Genomic DNA, 21,707 nt, shown 5'->3' on the forward strand with positions numbered 1-21,707 from the left:
GTGTTTGGACCACTAGCATTTTTAAACTAATGTATGTGTATATGTAGAAAGTGCCGTATTTATATAACGTACCTAGCTTAACGAGATCCCGGGGCTCGACTCTTGGTTGCCAGTTCATCAAGGAATGTTTTAATTTTGCGCATGGTTGATAAATAAATTAATTGCGTCTCAATTTTGCAAGTTTAAGTTTGGTTTGACAAAAACTGACACATAACGCACTGCGGCTTTGGGTCGTCCTCGGATCCATGTAAATCACAGCGCCGGTCCCGCAACATTTCAAACGCAACTCGCCATGTGCGTATACAAAACACACCGGAATACGAAGACGATGTAGAAGCAATGAGAACACTTAAAAAATGATTGGACAGTGTTTCCTGAAGTAGTGTTGACCGAATTTCCTTTATACATGTAGTCTTGGGAGATATTAAACCTGGCTGAATAAACCCATATAATAACATGGAGCTGAAATCGATCATTCCAACTACGGTACAGTTCACAAGTCAAGCTACAAATACAGCCTCCTTATGTTTCACGTTACTATTTTGTTGTGGTTTAATAAATATTATGTTTAACCGTCAAATGTTGTGAAATAACATGTTTGTGTGGGGTGGGGCCCAGAGGGATACTTCTTAAAGTAGCCTGATGTACATAGAAAACGTTAACAGTGGTGCAAGCGAGCGAGCGTGCACATGTTTCTTTTGTGAAAAAGTGAGGCAGCTTCCCACGCACACGCACACACACACGCACACGCACACACACACGCACACGCACACGCACACACACACACACTTTTAGGCGCCCCTGTCCACAGCCTCATAGGGATTTCCAAGAAGCTCCGATGCGATACATTTTAGTGATGTAGGAGGAACAGTCACTTAATAGAAAATGACGCACAGTGAATGAATTGGTGATGCGTGCAGGCTCTTTGATTGAGTGTGTTTGAGCGCAAAGCAGTGTGTGATCTTATTTCAGAAGAGCGGAGGCCTCTCTCACTCAGACAAACAGCCTCAGTCTGGGTAGAACACACTGAGGTAAGAGATGACGACAGTGTTGTGTCATGACTGGAAGATGGGAATGTGAGACGCCTCGACCGCACAGCTCGACATCCCTGAAACGCTGCCATTCATTGAAAAAAGTACAACTAATACGTTTCAGAGCTTCAGTTCTTTTGGAGTTCTTGGCGAAATGCAAAAACCGCAGCCTCTGTATACAGACCGATACCTTTTCCCGCAGCAATGCCCCCATTCAGAGGTCAAGCACAGGCATCAAAGCAGTCTTGATGTGGTCAGCCGGGATTGGACTTGTTTAATCAGCTAGCTGCTTCAGAAACGGGTCCCTGAACGTTGCCTGGTGTTTCATTGGCCCAACAGAGAGTGGTGTCAGTTGTGAGCTGCTCTTTATATGGAACTGGTCACAAGACAGGAGTTTACTGTGCAGGGTTTGCAGGGCGAGGTGGATTCTGCATGCAAACTTGGTGCAAGTTGGGGGTAGGATTTGAATGATCTCATTCTTACCTGTGGTACCTAACTTCTGCACAGACGATAGAGCTAAAGAGAGTTTTAACATGCTTGCTAACTTCACCACCCACACACCTACACACCCACCTACACAAATACCTACACACATCTACACACACGCACACACACACACAGCCACACACCTACACACACACACCCACCTACACACACGCACACGCACACACACACCCACACACCTACACACCCACCTACACACACCCACCTACACACACACACCACACACACCCACCTACACACACACACACACACAGATAGACGCTCTCCAGCGTCACTGGCACTCGGTGACATGCAGCGACACATGCAGGTAATGAGAAGGTCAGGTAACTGTGAGTGTTTCCAAGCATGACAGCAGATATACAGCTCCCAGTTTGTAAAGCATCCAGGAGTGTAAATATTACATTTCACTTACAATTCTGCCCTAATAAGATACCAGTTGCAAATGTTTCAGAGCAGTTAGTAACTGATTGTATGAAATGGACAGAAAATATCCCACAGTGTGAAGCTTCCCTAATTCCTAGATGCAAAGGAGCATGGCGCTCCTCTTCGCTTTGGGGACTCTGCTGTGCTAGGACAGACAGCTGAACTTGTTCTTCCACTTGTTTGAGACTGGCAGCTGGCACAATTAGCAGTTGAAAGGGGAACTCCCTTTTGTGTGGGTCATGTGGCTGACTTTAGTTCACCAAACCACTCTCGCCAGGGTGATATAGAGTGGATCCTGCTCTCTATGGCATGCTGAGTGCAGCTGTGTTTTCTACATAGACTGTGTCGACTTGCTTAGTGCTTTTGACCAGTCTGCTGTATAATATGCATAACACTGGCTGCACTCACAAAACTACCAAGCAAAAACTACAGTCGGACGGTTTTAATATTGGCATCGTGACTTGTCATACTGGAAACCCCTCAGCCTCAGAATTAGTCCCTAGAGATTTTAGTTAGGAAGGTGAAACTGTAAGAAAGCTTACTGTACGCAGGCTGCCCCCTGTTTTAAGGGTCAGGGTTAAGCAGGGTGCAGAAGGAAATCCTGCACTGGGACAGAACAGGCACGCCTAGCATACATACAGTACACAGAAACACAATAACCCAACATCACTGCATTTGGATCTGAAAGGTGAAAGCGCACTTCTTCATTTTAATTCTCTTTTTTTTTTAAGACACAATGGTCCCTTATGGAAGCTCAGTATCGAACGCTCTCTGTTTTCAACTCGGTGGCCTTGACTCTGACTCCCCTCTTTGTTCAAGTTCAGGGGCTTGTCAGGGGAATTCCGAAGACACCTGTTGTGTGGGCGGAGACTTGAGCTGCAGCCAGCCAATCCGATCAAAGAGTGCCTCCACTAGCCCCTCTCCTCCTGTTTAAAACAGTATTTCCAGACTTGTCTGGAGAGAGGAGAGTGACAATGTGTGTGAACCAGTTCCTTGCTGCACGCTTGACTGTCTGGGAAGCAGAGACCAGAGACTGCACATGTGTTAGCCTTGCAATTCTTCCACAAGGTAAGACATTTTTAAACTCATGAACTGAACTTGTACTTTTAAATATTTGCATTTAGAAAGGTAAGCACATACACTGATATTAAAACGCAGTGCATTCTTCACCTTATATAAACAACTGTAGTTATAAGTATACAGTAAGTACAAATAGGTTGTTATTACAGTGACTGTAGTTACAATGTAATGCTGTTGTAAACTGAAGTGTAGTTTAACTGCAATGCTCTGAGAAAATGACGAAAAACGAAAAACACTGTGAACGGTTCTTTCCTTTAAGACACCAGAGAGCAGTTCTGCATATGAAATTCAAAGAGGGTTCTGATGAATGCCTGTGGAGTTCTGGGAAGGGTTTGGTCAATTCAGATGGAATCTGGTTAAAATCAACAAAGGCGGCATGCAGAACCGACACCTGCAATGTTCATGTGTAACCAGTGGAGGGCGCAGTCTGGCTCTTCACTGAATACCTCTACACAGTGCGTGTTTGAATTCTCATCATTCCCGGATGGAAAAACACTCTCACTTGAGATACAGTCAATACACAGATTTGTATATGGGTGTTAATTGGATGTTTAGGGCACTGTTTTAGGATGTTGTAACTGATACGTTTTTCAAGCCGATTAAAAGGGGAAGTTGAATGTTATTTCTTGCAGAGCCCCAGCTGCTCAGATCGCAGTGAGAGCCGGTGCAATGGACCTCTCTGAACACACAATATCCCTGCTGGTAAGTCAGACTCTAACCTGAGCTTCATGAGCAGGACATCTCCAGCATTACAGCCTTCCCACACACCATGCAGGGTTAGGGCTTTCAAACTGCAATGTAAAGACACATGGACACGCAATATCATTAGCAATCACATGTTCTAGATATTTTCAAGCAGAGACGTTGCACTGTAGCTGTTGTTTTTTTCTGCAGGTGTGATGCTTGGTGACATTTTATCAAATGAACTGGGGAGCTCGATGGCACGTTTCTAAGTGTTTGCTGTCTGCCTCTAATCCAGCTGTTAGTGTATTTACCGCGGACGCTTTGCTGTGTCCGGTTATACAAAGAGAGTAAGAGAAAGAACACTCAGCTTGGTTATGAGAACGCCACGGAACACTTAGAAACATAGGTTAACTAGTCATTACATTTAAATTAAAAAAAATACTTCATCTGTTTTTATAGAACCTGTTGTGGTTTAAACGTGTAGAATGCTTTGCGAGATCTCCGCGTGGATCAGCGATAGCAACTGCTGCTGGTAATAGTTTCCAGTATTACAGGGGGGACCCCACAACCCCAACACTAAACACAACGTCTGATATAAACGAGGATCCCTCCCACAGTAAAAACGCCTGCCTGTACATATTAGCTTCCATTATACAGCACCGCGCTGTACTGCACTGTGCAATATTGAACGGTGTCCGTGTACCTGTCCGTCTCCAGGTGTGGTGTGTGCTCTGCGGCTCCTGCTCCAGCTGCAGTGATACGCAGTACCGCGCCTCTGACGGGAGCTGTAAGGAGTGCCAGCCGTGTCCCGCGGGTGAAGAGCCCCAGGAGGTAAGATCCTGGAGAAGGGTGTGCGTGTAGCAAGGAGGGCAGGATTGTACCGCTGCATTTAAAACTGAATAAACCGGACAAGCGTGGCATTCCTGAGCTTGGCCAAAACTCTGGAAGAATGTGAACCTGAGCGTGTGAACGTGCAACCACAGCCTTGAAACATGCTTTTATAATCAATTCCATTGCCTCTTATTGGCATTGCAATATGTATGATAGACAGCGGAGTGTTTTCCCCTCTCCCCTCCAGGACTGCGGAATTGACTCTGGGTGGCCGGTACAATGCGTGCCCTGTGAGGACGGCCGGTACAGCGCTGACCGGGGCTTGAACCCGTGCTGGTCCTGCACACAGTGCCACGTTCAGAACCGGGAGGAGCTCTCCCCATGCCAGCACACCGCCAACGCCAAGTGTGGCCGCTGTTTAAAAGGGTAGGTGCTCCAACTCCTGCGGGGGAGGCTTCAAACAAAATTTTCCCTGCGCTGTGATTGAATCTACCCTATTTGCGCAGCGGGACGCACACCTGTAACAAAGTGCACTCCCTGCACCTCAGCGCCCCCTGCTGGTGTGACCCTGCCCCTCTTCCCTTTCCTAGGTTCTTTGAGCTCAAACGCACAGACGGGGGGTCGGAGCTGGTCTGCATCCCCTGTGCCGGCACCGACGTGACGAGCCGCAAGGAGTGCCAAGGTACCCATCACTGAGGGGCACGTTTCTGGGGTGATAAGGCATGGCTTTTTAGTAAGCTCAGAGAAGTATTCTATAGTCCCTTTCCAGGATTGCACCTGTTTCATGTTGCATGATAGAAGTATGGGATATTTCACTTAAATGAAGGACCGTTTTCAATATTAAATATGATGAAGTGGAAAACCCAGGCCTGAGCAACAAGCAGAGAAACCCGGACGAAGCAGACACACAGGCACTGGGAACCTGACAGCAAGTTTAACCCTATCCTGCATTGAGTTCAGTACACTGGACATTGAATTCGGAGGTGCAGCCATGTCATTTATGAGGTTCAAATCTTTGCCTGCATGCATGCATGCATTTGTGTGTGCATTGGGTTCAGCTGAGACAGCAGGGGGCACTTTAGCCATATAATAATACAGGTGTGGAATAGCTGCCGTAGATTAGTAGCTCAAACACTCAGTGAAATACTGCCCTGGGGCTGGCGCTGTGCAGAACGTCGCGGTGTGCTGGACAAGCTTCTCAGGTTCCTAAGAGCTGTTGTGTGCCCCCAGTGACGGAACCCCCTGCGACCTCCATGGCTGTGATCGGCATGGTCTCAGCTGCCTCCACCTTCGCACTGGTGCTGCTGCTCTGGATCCTCGTGTTCATCACCAAGCAGATCAGTGAGTAACAGCCTGGCCAGACACAGAGACACTGCCCAGCACAGACAGCTTGAAAGCAGATCAGAGACACAGAGACACTGCCCAGCACAGATCAGAGACACAGAGACACTGCCCAGCACAGATCAGAGACACAGACACTGCCCAACACAGACAGGTTGAAAGCAGATCAGAGACACAGAGACACTGCCCAGCACAGACAGCTTGAAAGCAGATCAGAGACACAGAGACACTGCCCAGCACAGACAGGTTGAAAGCAGATCAGAGACACAGAGACACTGACCAACACAGACAGGTTGAAAGCAGATCAGAGACACAGAGACACTGCCCAGCACAGACAGCTTGAAAGCAGATCAGAGACACAGAGACACTGCCCAGCACAGACAGGTTGAAAGCAGATCAGAGACACAGAGACACTGCCCAGCACAGATCAGAGACACAGAGACACTGCCCAGCACAGATCAGAGACACAGACACTGCCCAACACAGACAGGTTGAAAGCAGATCAGAGACACAGAGACACTGCCCAGCACAGACAGGTTGAAAGCAGATCAGAGACACAGAGACACTGCCCAGCACAGACAGGTTGAAAGCAGATCAGAGACACAGAGACACTGACCAACACAGACAGGTTGAAAGCAGATCAGAGACACAGAGACACTGCCCAGCACAGACAGCTTGAAAGCAGATCAGAGACACAGAGACACTGCCCAGCACAGACAGGTTGAAAGCAGATCAGAGACACAGAGACACTGCCCAGCACAGACAGGTTGAAAGCTGGGTTGTTATGAATACTGATATTAGTATAGTACGGGTTCAATGTGACCTCAAAGGACGTGGAGCAGGGCTGTCAGTTTGTATAGTACTGTAGGTGTGTTGCTGAATTTCACTCCCGAAGCCTCCCTGGAGACAGGAGTTAATCTTAAACACTGAAACACTTTGTAGACTAGTGCCAGTGAATCTGTGCCTTCGTGGCTGCCCATTGACAGTGTTAAAAAAACAAGTGCATTAGAGAACCATTGACCTGCCTGTTTCTGACCTGTGCTCCTGTGCTCGTTGCGTGCAGGACGAGGGTACAAGGGCTCCCTCCAGCCCAGCAGACTCCCGGACCCTCTGACTGACCTCATCACTCAGTACTCGCCAAAGGAAGTACAGCCTCTCCGACAGGAAGTGACCCCGAAGGACCTGGAGCAGGGCTGTCACTGTCCGGATGACTCCCCCAGGTAGACCCTCGCAACCTCTCTGCCTCCTCCTCCTCCTCCTCCTCGCTCAGATTAGATTATATGTTTAAGTGCTGCAGTGTACTAGGGTAAAAGCTCAGCAAACTGTTCAGCATAGTGCAAGCATGGTATGCACGCAAAAGTATTACTGGGCAAACTGTTTCTGACTTTTCTATACATGGCTACAGAATCCTACTTGTTTTATAACTGCACTGCTTCTCTCTATATATATATTATATATCTGTATCTCTCCGCTCAGATCACTGAGCTCGCTGATTCCAGAGAAGGAGACCCCACCCCATTCAATTGTCATCAACGTCACCACCAATATCAAGCCCCCCTCTGAAGGGGAGGAGCAAGAGTGGGGGGAGGGGCCGGGTGACACCGCCCTGTTACAGGAGGAGGTGAGTGGACAGCCAAGTCTCACCTGACTTTCTTTCAACACCGGGTGGCGCTGTATGCCATCCACAGAAGTGAAGACATTTGCCAAAGAGCAGTAAATTGGGACAAACAACACCAGAGTAAATATCGCTCACAGTATTATTATTATTATTTATTTCTTAGCAGACGCCCTTATCCAGGGCGACTTACAATCGTAAGCAAATACATTTCAAGTGTTACAATACAAGTAATACAATAAGAGCAAGAAATACAATAACTTTTGTTCAAGTGTGACAAACCACAATTCAATAATACAGCAGATAATAGTGATAGTTACATCAGGGTATGATTAAATAGTGATAGTTACATCAGGATATGATTAAATACAAAATACTACAGGTTAAACACTTGGCAGATTACAGTATTCTGAAGTACAGGATTAAATGCAGTAAAATAGGGGGCAGATAAGAGCAAAATAAAGCACATTTAAATGAAGGGTGATAGTGTCCCAGGATACAAACAGAGGAGTTTTACAGGTGCTGTTTGAAGAGGTGAGTATAGACTGTAAACACATTGTAACTGCAATATCAGATGAAAGAGCTAGTACAGATGTAGCAATAACGTAGGTAAACTGACAGCATTATTATATTTGATATACATATATAAATTTGTTTTATTAACGGTTCCCATGCCCTACTTTCCACTAGGCAGGAAGTCTACCAGACAGGAAGGTGATTTCAGGCCTCCCTTCTAAACCCTGCCCATTTATGTTCACGTGGAGGCTCTTGGTCACCATGGAAACAGTCACCCTGCAGAGAGAGGAAAAACACGGACAGGGTTCCGAAGGGAGGTGAGGCATCACCTTCCTGCTTTAAAGGCAAGCCCACAGTACGATGAAATGAGCCCAGCTCTACCCTTTACAGAACGAGAAGGCAGCACACTAGTGTATTGTACCCTAAAGGTATATTTCATATACTGACACACTCTTGTGTTCCCCACAGCAGATGGAACACCAGCTGGAGGAGATCTGCAGATTAGCTGAGGGTATGTTTCCATATACAGGGCAACACAAATCTCTAGCTGTCTCTGCAGAAACCCCAGTGCATTCTAGCAGTGTGCTGTTGATTCACAGTTTCTGAATGGAGAGAGGCTGCTCTGTCAAACCAGTCTGTTGACTGACAGAACTGCTGGAGAGGGTAACAGAGCATATTGAGGAAAGGTTACAAAAGTGCATCCTCCTGGGCAAAATCAGTGGCACTTCTCAGTGTGAATTAGCAGTTCTGAAAACGCTGAGCTGACACAGCCCTGTGCCTCACCCAGTCCTGTCAATGCAATCCACTTCTTTTACCAGAATACAAACAGCCATTGAAATGCAGATCTAGCTTACAAAGGGAGCCCTGGGAGAAAGCAGCACAAAATGACATACAACAAAAAAAAAAGTTTTGAGAGAGTTGAATAACTTTTTCATATTCAACGCTATTGTGTGAATATTGTATTTTCCCTTGATCTTATTTTGGAATTGATCTTGCATTCTTTCAAATCCAGCGACAGAACGACCGGGAGTATTGTGCTGTTCCAAATTACACAGCATTGCATTGCATTGCAAAGTCATTCTCTAAAATGATCTGCTTAATTGACGTTTCCCATATGTTGTGCTAGTTATATAAAAATAAATAAACCTTAGTGGAGTGTTATAGCAATCAAATACATACACATACACTGCCATCAAAATAGTACTGGAAGATCCTGGACTGTATTAAATAATAGCTTTAATTGAGGCACCTGTGTCCCATTGCTGTCCCATTACTCGTAATTGGGTAGTGGATATAGTGCCCCTATATGCTCAGCATTGAGCATGAAAAGAACACTGATCCTAAAGCGAGGCTGTATGATTGAATCCTGCCCTAAGAATCTGAGTGAATGGCTTGAGATGATAGTAAGCGAATGCTCTTTCCTCACCGCAGGACAGAGCCTGGAGCAGCTGGACTATGACAGTGTGCATGAGCTGTCTCTGCTGGTGGACTCTGGGGGGAGCCGGGCTCTGCGCAGGCTGGGCTGGGCTCTGGGGGTCCGGCCTGACATCCTCAATAACCTACACGGGTTCCAGGAGCTCTTCGAATACCTGCGCACCTCCACCTACATTCAGCTGCCAGAGCTGGCCCGCGCCGCTGCACGCATCCACAGGGCAGACCTGGTCGACAGGCTGCACCAGGGCCTGGCCGCCACGGAGAGGGCCCCCGGGAGCTAGGGCCCGCCCCCTCCCACTCCTCCCTCTCCTCCTGCACACAGACAGGTGCTGGTGTCTAAGTGTGGAAGTTACACAGCTTCTCAGGAAGCAGCCCCATGTGACAGAGCTCTGCATTTTATTAAGACAGACTGTGAAAGGAGAAGCAGTTATTCAACCCTTCATACAGAAAGAAAAGACACTGATGTGCAATTTAACACCTTTCTTAAGATAATGCATGTTGATGATACAGGTGTCCTTAACTCGTTATTATTTCCCTCTACTTCATGTTCTGTTTCTTGTCTTGATGCTTTCACTGTAGCCATAGAAAGCACCCTGACTCAGGAATGGAAGGGTACGTTGACTTAAAAGAGGTATGACGTCAGCTTCCTGTCTGAAAAGCAAGCACACTTCAATTTGAATTCATCACTTCCTTTATTTATTTTAGGCAGAACTAGAAGTGGATCTTGGAATGCACTGGAAGTTCTGTCCAAGCGTTTAAAGTTCTAGAATAATCTTGAGACTGCATGCGTTTTTATTTATTTAAGGTTTGCACTGGAACTTCGTTGAAGAGTTCATAAACCATTGCATAAAAGACTTGCTTTTGAATCTGATTGTGTCAAACATTTCACTGATTTTGAGAAGAGTCATTTTTTCCTAATATATCCGCTGGTGTTTAAAAGCCTTAGTGAAACAAAAAAAAACTTTGAACTTTGAGGGTTACTTTGTGAGCTCTTAGGAGCTTAGTTGTTTATTGCTAGTTTTGTAAAATTAGCAAATTGTTGTAAAATGTGCAAGTAAAGCACTGAAGTAAATGGTTTGTAAGAAACAGTGAACACTGTGGGAATGGGAGTCAACCAGTTACCAATAGACATAATAACTACCTGTTTAAAGATAGAGAACAAAATGGAGACCTAAGTTCAAGAAGTCTCTAAATATAGGTTTACTGTGCTGGGAAAATTGCACATAGGATAATTGCTAATGTAAGACTAAGGAAAGGACCGTGTCTCCTAATGTGTTGATCTTCTGAGTTCACACCTTACTGTTGTTGCTTGGTTCTGAGCATTGTCAGGAAAGAGTTTCAGTTTAATGGTTTTTGTAGTGAATTTGTACAGATGTTTGTTTTTTCTTAAAGGCAGCTCTTTTTCATTGTTCCCAAGCCCCTACAGCCACACCTAAAGCCTAAAGAGAAAGATATGGGGTAATTGGGTCATACAATTTAAAGCAGCAGTACCCCATATTACACAGAAAGGTTATTCGCTGATGCACGTTTACCACAGTCTTCCATGGTTTAACCTTCATTGGGTTTAGAAAGCGGTCCTTGCTGTCCAGTTTGTTTACATTGTGTTTGTTTACATTCCCCAGTCAAAGAGTGTTTTGGCAGTCAGGGCAGAGTATTGGAAAACAATTTTCTTGAATTCAAGGTCTCACAAAGTTTTATAGAGTTTTAGACTAGCTCATAAAAAGGCCTGCGTGCTCTCTGAGCCTCTATCCCGTCTGCCTGCCTGCCTGCCTGTCTGAGTGTTAAGTAACACAGTGCTCCTGAATATTTCAAACCCTGGGTAACTGAGCCCCGAGTTCAGCGTGTATTCCCTTATCTCCCATGAAAAATGAATGAGGCAGCTACAGCCTTAATGTGCTGTAATGGAGAGGATGGGGAAGGGGGGAGATGGTGGTGGTGGTGTGGGGGTGGGTATCAATGCTGGTGCATTGCAGGCCTGGAGAGAGGTCCCATCAGCACAACCATCCAAGACCTCCACTGCATCGAAACTGTACTGGCACCAACAGCGGCAGAGTTCAGCTCTGGGGATACTCAATAGTTTAACTACTGCAAGATAACTGTAATCACACTGCCACTGCAATCTGAGATGCTATGATAATGTTGCCAGCTTATTCTGCACACTTTGTCCACTGTACTGCAATTTAGCTGCACTTCATAGCTGCAATTTCAGATTCATTTGTACAATAAGAATAGTGACAGCAGCTAACAAGATTGCTGTTAGGCTGCAGTATAACTACAGTGCTGCAACTGCAGTCTAATGCTGGGGATCCTTGTTTCTATCTTTTTCTGTCTTGGTCCTTTTTGTACATGTTTTTTGGTCAGATGATTTATTGTACAGCAGCATTTTGTATCTGTGTATTGTGATGACATGCCTCCTGCAAACTGAACTTGTGAAGAAACTGTTACTTATTGTGAATAAAATGTACATGTTTCCTTTGTAAATCAATTGTAATAAAAAAGTGTGTAGTCAGTGTAGTCAGATTAATAAACAGACACGACACACAGGATATCCCTCTCGCAGGCACATCGGAGCGTCATCTAATACTTGGGTGAAATATGTGAATTTCCCTTTGATAGAAGTATTTCTCATCTCAGCCTCACATTGCAGGTCATTTGAATAGAACTGTTGTTTCCCGTTCCCCTTTAATTCAATCACTATCTTTGTGGTAATATGTTTATTAAAGGTGTGCATTTGTCTGAAAGACATGAGAGGCTCTTCGCGCATGGTCCTGCTGCTGGGCTGCCCACGTCACCTTGCCCACTCAGACTCTCATTTCAATACGAATGAAACATGAAAGGAAGCACAAACAAAGAATCAGACCCTTTTTGTTTGCCCACAGCTAGCTTAAAAACAAATGGAAATTCTGGAAAAGCTCTATATTTTTACATCGATAATGAGTGATTTCCATTACAATACAAAATGATCCCAGTTCAATTATTACATTTTTAATGCACAGTGAAGGAGTTAATTTAAAACTTGATTTGGATATTCCTTATGGAAAGTAGCCCACGCCCATTATACTCTGTGTTCCTCCTCGCTGTTATTTTAAACAGTTGTTCTGCAAGACGGGCAGGCCCACAAAGGCTACCTGTTTCACAATATATGAGCAATTAGGCATCCTGAGTCATCAAACCACCGAATGTACACAAATGAAAAAATATAGATTGTGCTTTCTTTCCAATCTCTCCTTCTCCTGTCCATAGCAGCCCCGATATAGAATTTTACAAAGAGAACAAGGGAAATGAATTTAGACCATGCTAGGGGAAAGTCAAAAGGGTGAACGTCCATAAAGAGTAAAAGATGGATTACTTTGTTATTTAAAACAGGATAAGCCGTGCTGGTCCATATACCAATATTACCTTCAGTGTGCACCTGAAGAAGAGACCTTGGTGATTGGAAAGTTCATGTTATAAAACTTATCACCAAAAATATAATATGCTGTTTGTCTTTGTATAATAAAGATTGGGTAGTTTTTCAACCTAAACTCATAAAAGAACAGCTATAGATAGATGATAGATAGATAGATAGATAGATAGATAGATAGATAGATAGATAGATAGATATTGTGAAATGCTGTTCTATTCTTGCAGTATTTTAGTACTGTAGTGTTGTAAGATTTCTATAAGATATCCAGTAAAACAATTCACAGTTTAGATTAGATCTGATGTATGGGACGCAATTTGTAACAGAGTATGCATGTACGTTGAGGAGAGTATTTTGGTTAATTATACTGCCATTTATTGAGCAGAGGTGAACGCTCTACTGTTTACAAGGCCTGGTTATGAGGAGGGCTCTGAGCACCCTCGTTGCCATGGCTGCAGGTACTCATCAGCTGCGAATGGCACATACAGTCTCTGAATTAAAAAGGTGCTGCTTAACGGTTTGAGATAACATGCAAATATAGGAGATAAACGCACTTCATATTCAATATTAACAGACCCGATACTTTGTATTGCTATGCATCCCAACTCAGTACATTCAGGTTACAGTGGGTTGGAGGGTTAATTTATTTCTTACCCTTTACTAAAGTACTATCGCTTTGGTGTTTTCGTTGTGTTAAATTGATGTTTTTACAACCCCCCCAGAAAGGACTGCAAACTCACCTGCTACCCGCACATAACCAGTTGGCGGCGCTCTCCCCCGGCCTCTTCTCGAGTTAACCCCGTGCTCGCGCAGTGCGCGCTCCCGGTCAGTCGGCGGAAAATCAGCTGAAAAGATGGCGGAGGGCGCGACGTCTCTGAAGGGACTGCGAGCACAAATGGGTAAGAAATATAATCACGACAAACAAATATTAAGTTAATTGTATCTCTTGAACCCAAGCGACACGCTCAGACCCGACTTTTTCTTTAAACAAAGCGAGGGTTTAAAGTTTAAGCGAGATTTGAAAAGTCGCTGTTGTTTTGTTTTTTTTTTCGACAGAGAGGGGGTGGCTGTAGCCGGGTAGAATGTATAGAGCAAATAAAAAGTTTATTAAATCGATATACTTGAATTGTAGTCTTTTCTTTACCGATCGATGTACTGTTTGTAAACACTTGGCAGGGCATTAGAAGGGAAGTTGGGGGTACAGAGGTAATTTGGTATATTTTTGATGTCAGTGACAGTTACATTTAATTTTGGTGGCACAGTTGACAGCCGGCGTCTGGCGCCAGGCTCGTGATGGAGATTTATGCAGAGATATTACAAGGGTGGTGTTGTAAATAAATAAATCCATATTAGTAACCAATTAAGAAAATAGCATTAAGATTCATCTGTTCCTGTTTTGCTGGCAGTGACACAGTCGATTTCCAAGCGATTCAGGGACTGAAGCAAAACTTAGAAGGTTGCATCTGCTAAAATCTGAATTGTATACTGTATTGAATGTAATGTAAATACTACTGTGTCAGACCGACAGTAGCCTAAGTTCAGTCCCGTAAAGCCTTCTTCATACAGTCACATTGCAATTGGAAGTATTGCTTTGTGGTTGATGCCTTTACGAATTGTTCTTTTTATACACATTACATTTGATTAAACTCTTCCGATTTTAATATTGTGCATGATTACCTACGGGTGGTAGAGTGTGTGGACTTCGCACAGTTTTTTTTATACTGCGATTTCTGTTTTTACAAGGTTTTCATTTTCATGGCAGTCGAATTGTCAGCCCCCAAGCAATAACACGGGGCTGCTGACTCTACCTAACACAATAATTTCATATTTTTAATCATATATGACATTGTAGTTGGTAAATACTGCCGCGTGAATGCATGTGAAACATTAGAGGGATGTATTAAACCATTGACTGCGGGCCTTGCAGTTCAGCTATAACAAAAAAACACATTTATGTGATCATATTTCTTCTGTAGAATATATATTTTTGTTGTTTATACCGCTCGAGAATAGAATACATAGGCAGGGCATTCAGGTGTGTGCATGGTTTAATAATTTCAAGAAATAAAAACAACTGGTTTAACAAACTTATTTTTGTTAAATACCTTCAGTTTGAAGCAGAGCTTTATGATTGTACTGTCTTGCCACTCATTCAAAGACAGGCAGACATGCAAGTGTCTGGAAAGCAGACTCCCAGTTTTAAACTGCACATTAACAATTTTAATTGATCTCTGGGGTCTTCCTTGCATAATGCTAATAAGATTACAATGATGTGCTAGTGTAATCCCCAGTGTGTCACCAATATATACTTTATTGAAAAAGTAGCATCATGAAACCAGGCCTGACTTAATAGCTTAATATGTAAGAAGTCCTGCTTTGAAATTCTGTGTCGTACTCTTTGAGATTGGACTGTCTCGTTGTGGGCATATGTGAGTTGTTGAGAAGCTATCTCAGTTATGCAGTTCCTGTAAATCTGAAGATCAAAAGCTTATCTATAAAGCAAAAGTTTGGGTGTGTTATTGCTATCGGAGCGTAGCAGTTTCGCTCCTAAAATAAAAACTGGGAAGTGACAGAATGTTACCAGCGGTTCACAGGAAGTGGAGGGGATCTGTAGTGCTGGAGGCCTTTATAAAACTGCAGTCTGGAGCCAAGAACAGTGCTGCTTAGATTTTTTTTTTTTTTTTTAAGTCTGTCTGTCTGGAAAGTGTATACTGGCTGTTTTCTAGCCCTGAACAGACCAGCCCTGACAAACTAACAAGTGCAAAATGAAAACAAAAACAAGTTCAATGTGCCTGCAATTGGGGGTGATGGTGTAGATTCATAACAAGCTCATGCAGTTCTACAAATATAAACCGGTCTAATGAACATGCTTTGCCATCAGCCTGGATGTAGGCTAGCTTAGTCATCTGGTGAACACGTTGCTGTTTGCTAGATCTGAGGCATTATTTTAATCTCAAAAGATTTCATTTACATACATAATTTTATAAACGGTGGCATGTAATTTGCTGTACATGCAAACAGGGCTGTTTCAGAAATGTTGTTTTTTGAGTTTTCAAAATGATTAGGCTTGTTCATGTTTAGGGTGTTTATGGTAATGTTAATCGCCGTCATCAAAGTTCTATGTTAACAGCATCAATGATGACATCTGACACTGCCATTACAATGCAGTGTTTTACACTTCTTAGCTGGATACCAATACATTTATTTATACTGTAGCAATACATTGTCGGCTTCAGGTGGAGCATATTGCAGAGACATTTTGCATTATCATTTGCTCCTTGGAGTAAAAGTGGATTAATGCTAGACTTCTACTTCTAATGCTGTCACAAGTGAACATATTTTGGTGATCTCATCATATTTTGGTTTTATGTGAACAGTTGTCTGCAAGAGGTTGAGTGTAGTGTAATCACACAGACTTTTTATGACAATCTGTTGGTATTAGTTTGGAAAAAAAAGTACCAGGGAGCTGGTAGGGAAATTATTCATGGAAAATTGTACTCTTGCACACACCTGAGCTTAATCAGACACGCCATGCATCTTATGCAGAGACTTTAAAGTTTCATTTTCAACCTTCTGGTTTCCTGTTTGTTCTTTTTATCTTTTTTAAGTGCATTGAGATTTAGTTGTCGGTCAGTATGATATAAGAAAGTTAGTGTGACTGTATGTGTGATGTAAAGGAATATAACCAGTTTTGATCTCCCAAGTCCGAACCTCACTACGGCACTTACGTACACAATAATAAATGACTGCTTCCTGCTGTTAGTCACGTATGATCATCTCCACTGTGCTGTAAATAGCACTGGCTTACCACTGAGTGAATGTGTCCCCAGTAATCCTGTACAAATCTGTATTGTGTGTGAGCTGCTGAGCACCGTGCTCGCTGTGGGCGGCAGCTGCTGGGTTAAAGGCTGCATTGTTGGAGCACAGGCGCATTCACAGAGGCAGCTGCATTACGCGACTTCCTGCTGGATAAATCAAGTCAAAGTTTCTGCAGGAAGGTCCTCAGTGGATGAAAAGAAGTGCCTTTAGGCGCGCAAACACATCTCTGGGTTTGAAACATTGGATTCATAATGGATGTTCAGATGCCCATGAATATGTTCTTCAGAGTTTTACTTATTTCTTAGTTGAGTTGGTTTATTATCAGATTGAAATATTGACACTGAGTGTCAGTTCTCTTTGGAGGCCTGTATTTTGCTTTGTCATCTTAGTCTTTTGTGGTAACACATGTAAATATTCTCATGTAAATAAGTTAGTATCATTGGAACAGGATCACTGGCTGCCACTAACCCCTTGTTTGAATGTATGCAGTATTTTGTCCCTTACGCTTATTGACCTAGCTACACCACAGACATGGTTAATGCAGCATGTGAATATACACACCTGTTTAAAATACTTTATAATAGTTTCATAAAATACTTTGCATTCTCACTTTGAGTACCAATGTTCAATTAATTAAGCATATTATTATTATTATTATTATTATTATTATTATTATTATTATTATTATTATTATTATTATTATTATTTAATTTTTCGCTCTGACATTTGTTTTAACAAACAGTATCCAATAGTTGTTAATGCCATGGTGATAGCTTGCCTGGGTGCAGTTTTTCTGTTCTCTGTTTTGGCATTGAAAGGACAGAAGGTACAACATGTATCTGGTTTTGCTGGCAGGTTTTGTAGAACCCTGTATTCCTTTTTCACTGTGTGTTTCTGTCTCCTATGTCAGTAAAATCTCTTTCTGCATGAACTGCAAGCAGGGAAATATTGACTCCAATTTGCACATGATTGAGTAGTGTTGGCTTGTAGCTAGTTTTTGTATGGAGGCTATTTCTGTACTGTCTGCCCTGGTTGGACCCGGGGCCTTTTTGGTAATATACAGCTGTCATAAGTATTTAGGCTGTGTGTGTTATAATCTGCACTAAGGTAAATTGTCCAACACTTGCAGAAAATGTCATTGCTGTTGCTGCGACCCCATTTACACTAGCATTATGGAAAGTGTGTGTTCTTTCCTTGCCCCTAGCATGTGTGTTTGTACTGCTGCATACCTAACTAAGAGTCTAGCTAAACTCCTGCTGATTCTGGGTGTGTCACTACAGAAGTAAGTGGGGTTTTTTTTTTCATTTAAAAGATGCAAAATGCCAGATAAACTATTAGATTGTGCTGGTAATAAATATTTTGTTATCCCGTCGTTGTTGTTGTTGTTGTTGTTGTTTATTATTATTATTATTATTATTATTATTATTATTATTATTATTATTATTTTGTTGAAATTTGAACCTATTGCAGTTATAGCTTTGGTTGTGATTTAAAGTATGTTTGTCAGTTGTGTTAAGCAGCAGTGTGTTGGTGCAGGAAAGGTCGCTCTGCTCTAAAACAGGATCTGTCTTAAACAGCAGCTTCTACAGTCTGCACAAATAATACCATTGGTCATGGCAACAGTTGCTATGCAGATATTCGGAAAGCAGTGTTGTGGGTGAACTTTGCGAGTTTGTCTCTAAGCCGTAACACGTGATGATGAGAGTCAAAAGAGTCATTCTTTTTTTCTTTGTTTATTGAACTTTGGGAAAACAGAACAAAATGTGTGAAATGGAGAACCATGTTGCAGCATTAAAAATACATGTCTATAAAACCAGCTATATAATTCTTCGTGGGCATGTTAACACTTTTGTAAAGTAAAAGGGCTGAAAGCAGTGGTGTCTCATGCTTTATATCTATTAATCAGGTATTGTGGTCTGTACTGTATTTGGCTTCTGTCAAACGCACGCACATTAATCATGTGCTTCTACCTGTCAGAGTGAGAGCCCAACACCAGGCCTGAAACCACTGTCCTGGTCTGTGCCATGGAAAAGAAGACTCCTGTTGCATAGCAGTGTTCCATTCATTCCAGCTTTTACTATGACCCTAAATCCACAGTGTAGGGCCTAATAGATAATGCATTTGCATGTGTCTAATTGCCATGCTTGAAGATGGATTGGCTCAAGATGTTTTTTTAAGGTCCCTTTTCCTTGTCTGTCCTTGTTCCTGTGGGACAGTAATGCAGCTGACATTTTCTCATGCAATTTCTCTGGGAACAAGCAGATCGCAGTGGTCCACATGACCCTCTGGCATCTTGCATGTTGTGTCTTGAAATTTGAAGTAAGCCCCTCTGCATTATAAATGAACAGGCATAATACTTACCAAGCTGTACTTTGAACACCAAAAGCTATTATTGCATACACTTACAATGTTAAATATCTAATAGTATTTATCTTGCTAGGGGGCTGGTTGATGGGGTATGTTCCTATTAGCGCCACCCCCCTTTCCCATAATGCACACTGCCTGTTCTGGTACTGTAGGTGGAGCTGGTCTGGGTCTGGTTCTGGAGGAGATTGCCTTCTCAACTTCCCACATGTTCCTAAATGCTTTGACTTTCAAACATCAAAAGGGATCAACCATTAAAAAAATCCAGCAGCAAGTTGGTGGCCAGGGGCTAGGGCTCTCGTCTCCGTGTAAATAGCTGTGTAATTTCTCCCCGGCAAATGAAAATAGAAAATCAATGTGTGTTTCGCTGGTAATCAAAGGGCCATTTCATCCGTTTATTGTGCTTTGGTTAACAGCTAAAGTATTTGACCTGCAGCAACTTCCGTGTGATTCAAGCCTTGTTGTTCAAGTGATCCGCAGAAGCTTTTAAAAGATGCAGTTCCTTAGTCAAAATTGGTATGTTTTAAGATTTGTTTTTGTTTTGTTTTTGAGTTTTATTTGAAGACTTGTTTATTTAATAAAAAAATGTTATTCGTTAAGCAGTAATTACCACAAGCAATATAGTCATGAAAGCTGTGAATTCTACATACAGTGGATAACAATGCACATTTAATATGAATATTGTGGTCCTAGTTTAAACCTTGACCATTTACAGCCCATATTGAAAGATATGCAGTAAGTATTCAGCCAGGTCTGGGGGGGTTTGTTCATGGATTGATTTTGTGGCCATGCTGGACCAGTTCAGACTCCAGAGTTACCACTGCTGCTCTTCTGAAGTAGAGATTGACATGTGATCTTAAATGTACACATTATGTACAGTATCTTCCTAAAGAGGAGATTGTTCATCTCGCATATTAAATGTTATGTAAATTAGCACAAAAAAAAACATTCCCAATATTTCCACTTAAACACATAAAGACACTACACAGCATATAACATATATTTACATGCATGCACTCTTCTACAGTACTGAGATAAAGAAAGCTGTCGCAAGCAGTTTAAAAAACCCAGGGTTTGTTGTTTGGCTGAGGTATTTGATTCATCTACTTCTAACTATAAAGAAATGAACTGCTACCATGCACTGTGGAGTTTTCTGTTTTAATCACAAGCGTACAGTTCTGGGAAATGGCTCACTGATCTATAGGGGGGGAATGCAGCATTACCAAATTGATCCGAGGTGGTTCGATAGAAACTTGCTTTACAGATTTTGTTTTCAAAGCTGAAAATGAATTTGATTATTATGTCCAGCTTCTCAAAACGTGTCTTGGTTAAACATGTTTCCAGTTTGACTTCTTATTAAATTCATAAATGGTTTCAGTGCATAAATAATTGGTGATCTGTAAGTTACTGTAGCAGTCTGAACATTTTGTTATTGTCAATTATATGGGAACCCTAATCCCCAGATGGTGTACATTTTCAGAGTAGTTGCTCTATTGAAGGATATAACAAGTAATTGCTCCATTGAAGGATATCATTTGGAACCACTTGAATAAATCTGATTAAAATTGTCACGATGACACAAGAGTCATGGTGACCTACTGTTTAAAGCACATAACAAAATAACTCCTATAAATCTTACCTAATACAACGTCAGACTGGTTTTGTATTTATAACAATGCTTATATTATGATAAGCAAGTATTTGATTTCCCATAGCTGTTATCCCTGTGCGTGTGCTTTAGGTACACAAGGGATACCTCCCTAGTGTTACTTGTCAGCCCCTCATTTATTACCACTGGAAATGAGGACAATGACCTTGCTTGCAGAAATTATTATTAACGTTTGGGGTGACCTCCTCAAAGAGAGCCTCCTGCTGTGGTTAGCAATTATAAAATGACACACTGTGACTTTAACTGTTTTTCTCTTATTGTTATGATTTTGGTTGAGGCCAGGTGGAATACAGAACGACTATTTTAGGGGGAAACGCATCCTTTTCGTGCTGCTGAATTAATCCGAGGTATTGAGCCTAGCTGCAGAAAGTGACGGGTGAGGAGAGCATTGTTTCCAGGCACTGTGTTACTGAAACCAGGGTCCCCTGGAGTCAGCTCAGATCTGCTGAAGCAGCATTGTGCTGCTCAGCAGTTTAGAGCTCCTGGCATGATCACATGAGGCAAGACGGCGTGACTGAGCTTCATGTCCAGGGACACAAGCCAGAGGAAAGGATTGTTGCTAAGACTGAAACGGTTGCCATAGAGATTTTGCTTTTCGTCCTTCCTTCATACTTCCTTCCTCTCTCTCTCTCTCTCTTCAAAACACTTGGGGGATCGAGCTAGACACTCGGTTCATTTGTTTGTTTTAATCAGTAGAAAACCCATTAAGGTAAAACCTTGTAGAAGAGAATTCAGTTTTCTTCAGATTTTCAATTGAAAGCAAACGGGGCAGAATCAAATGGTTCCAGAAAGGTAATGTTTTCCTTAATAATTTTGAACGGTGTGGAAAATGCAAACCCAGCTTATCTGCCATTTTTAATTTGCTGAAAAAGACGCACATTCACTTTTAATTCATAGTAATTATTACAATGGTAGATAATAAAATGAAATAACTTTTCAGCAATGTCCTGTCCTCCTAGGGAGGTCTTGTATTCAGATGCATGAAATGGCCAT

The 21,707-nt window shown here is 42.5% G+C and overlaps 2 protein-coding genes across 17 annotated transcripts in view; both read left to right on the forward strand.

The window, feature by feature from the left end:
• The first annotated feature begins 2,914 nt into the window (after positions 1 to 2,914).
• Positions 2,915 to 11,940, forward strand: LOC117412112 (tumor necrosis factor receptor superfamily member EDAR-like). Of its 2 annotated transcripts, XM_034020114.3 has the most exons (11): positions 2,915 to 3,026; positions 3,671 to 3,740; positions 4,440 to 4,553; positions 4,801 to 4,979; positions 5,144 to 5,235; positions 5,784 to 5,894; positions 6,958 to 7,114; positions 7,371 to 7,515; positions 8,200 to 8,342; positions 8,494 to 8,536; positions 9,457 to 9,594. In XM_034020114.3, the coding sequence occupies exons 2-10, from the start codon at positions 3,708 to 3,710 to the stop codon at positions 8,528 to 8,530; spliced, it is 1,011 nt and encodes a 336-aa protein (XP_033876005.2). In that variant the 5' UTR covers positions 2,915 to 3,026; positions 3,671 to 3,707; the 3' UTR covers positions 8,531 to 8,536; positions 9,457 to 9,594. The 2 variants fall into 2 exon arrangements, with proteins under 2 accessions (XP_033876005.2, XP_033876004.3); XM_034020113.3 differs by lacking the exon at positions 8,200 to 8,342 and having other exon boundaries at positions 9,457 to 11,940.
• Positions 11,941 to 13,607: 1,667 nt separating this feature from the next.
• LOC117412198 (ensconsin-like) overlaps positions 13,608 to 21,707 on the forward strand; it is a 28,524-nt gene continuing 20,424 nt past the window's right edge. For 5 of the 15 annotated variants that reach the window (XM_034020321.3, XM_034020322.3, XM_034020320.3 and 2 more), the window contains exon 1: positions 13,609 to 13,761. In XM_034020321.3, coding sequence (XP_033876212.3) covers positions 13,716 to 13,761 — 46 coding nt within the window. In that variant the 5' untranslated portion in view covers positions 13,609 to 13,715. Of the gene's footprint in view, positions 13,762 to 21,707 lie in introns of all 15 variants that reach the window. The other 10 variants (XM_058989431.1, XM_058989432.1, XM_034020324.3 and 7 more) reach the window with 3 other exon arrangements.

Source organism: Acipenser ruthenus, chromosome 16 (assembly GCF_902713425.1).
Source record: "Acipenser ruthenus chromosome 16, fAciRut3.2 maternal haplotype, whole genome shotgun sequence".
Taxonomy (NCBI): Eukaryota; Metazoa; Chordata; class Actinopteri; order Acipenseriformes; family Acipenseridae; genus Acipenser; species Acipenser ruthenus.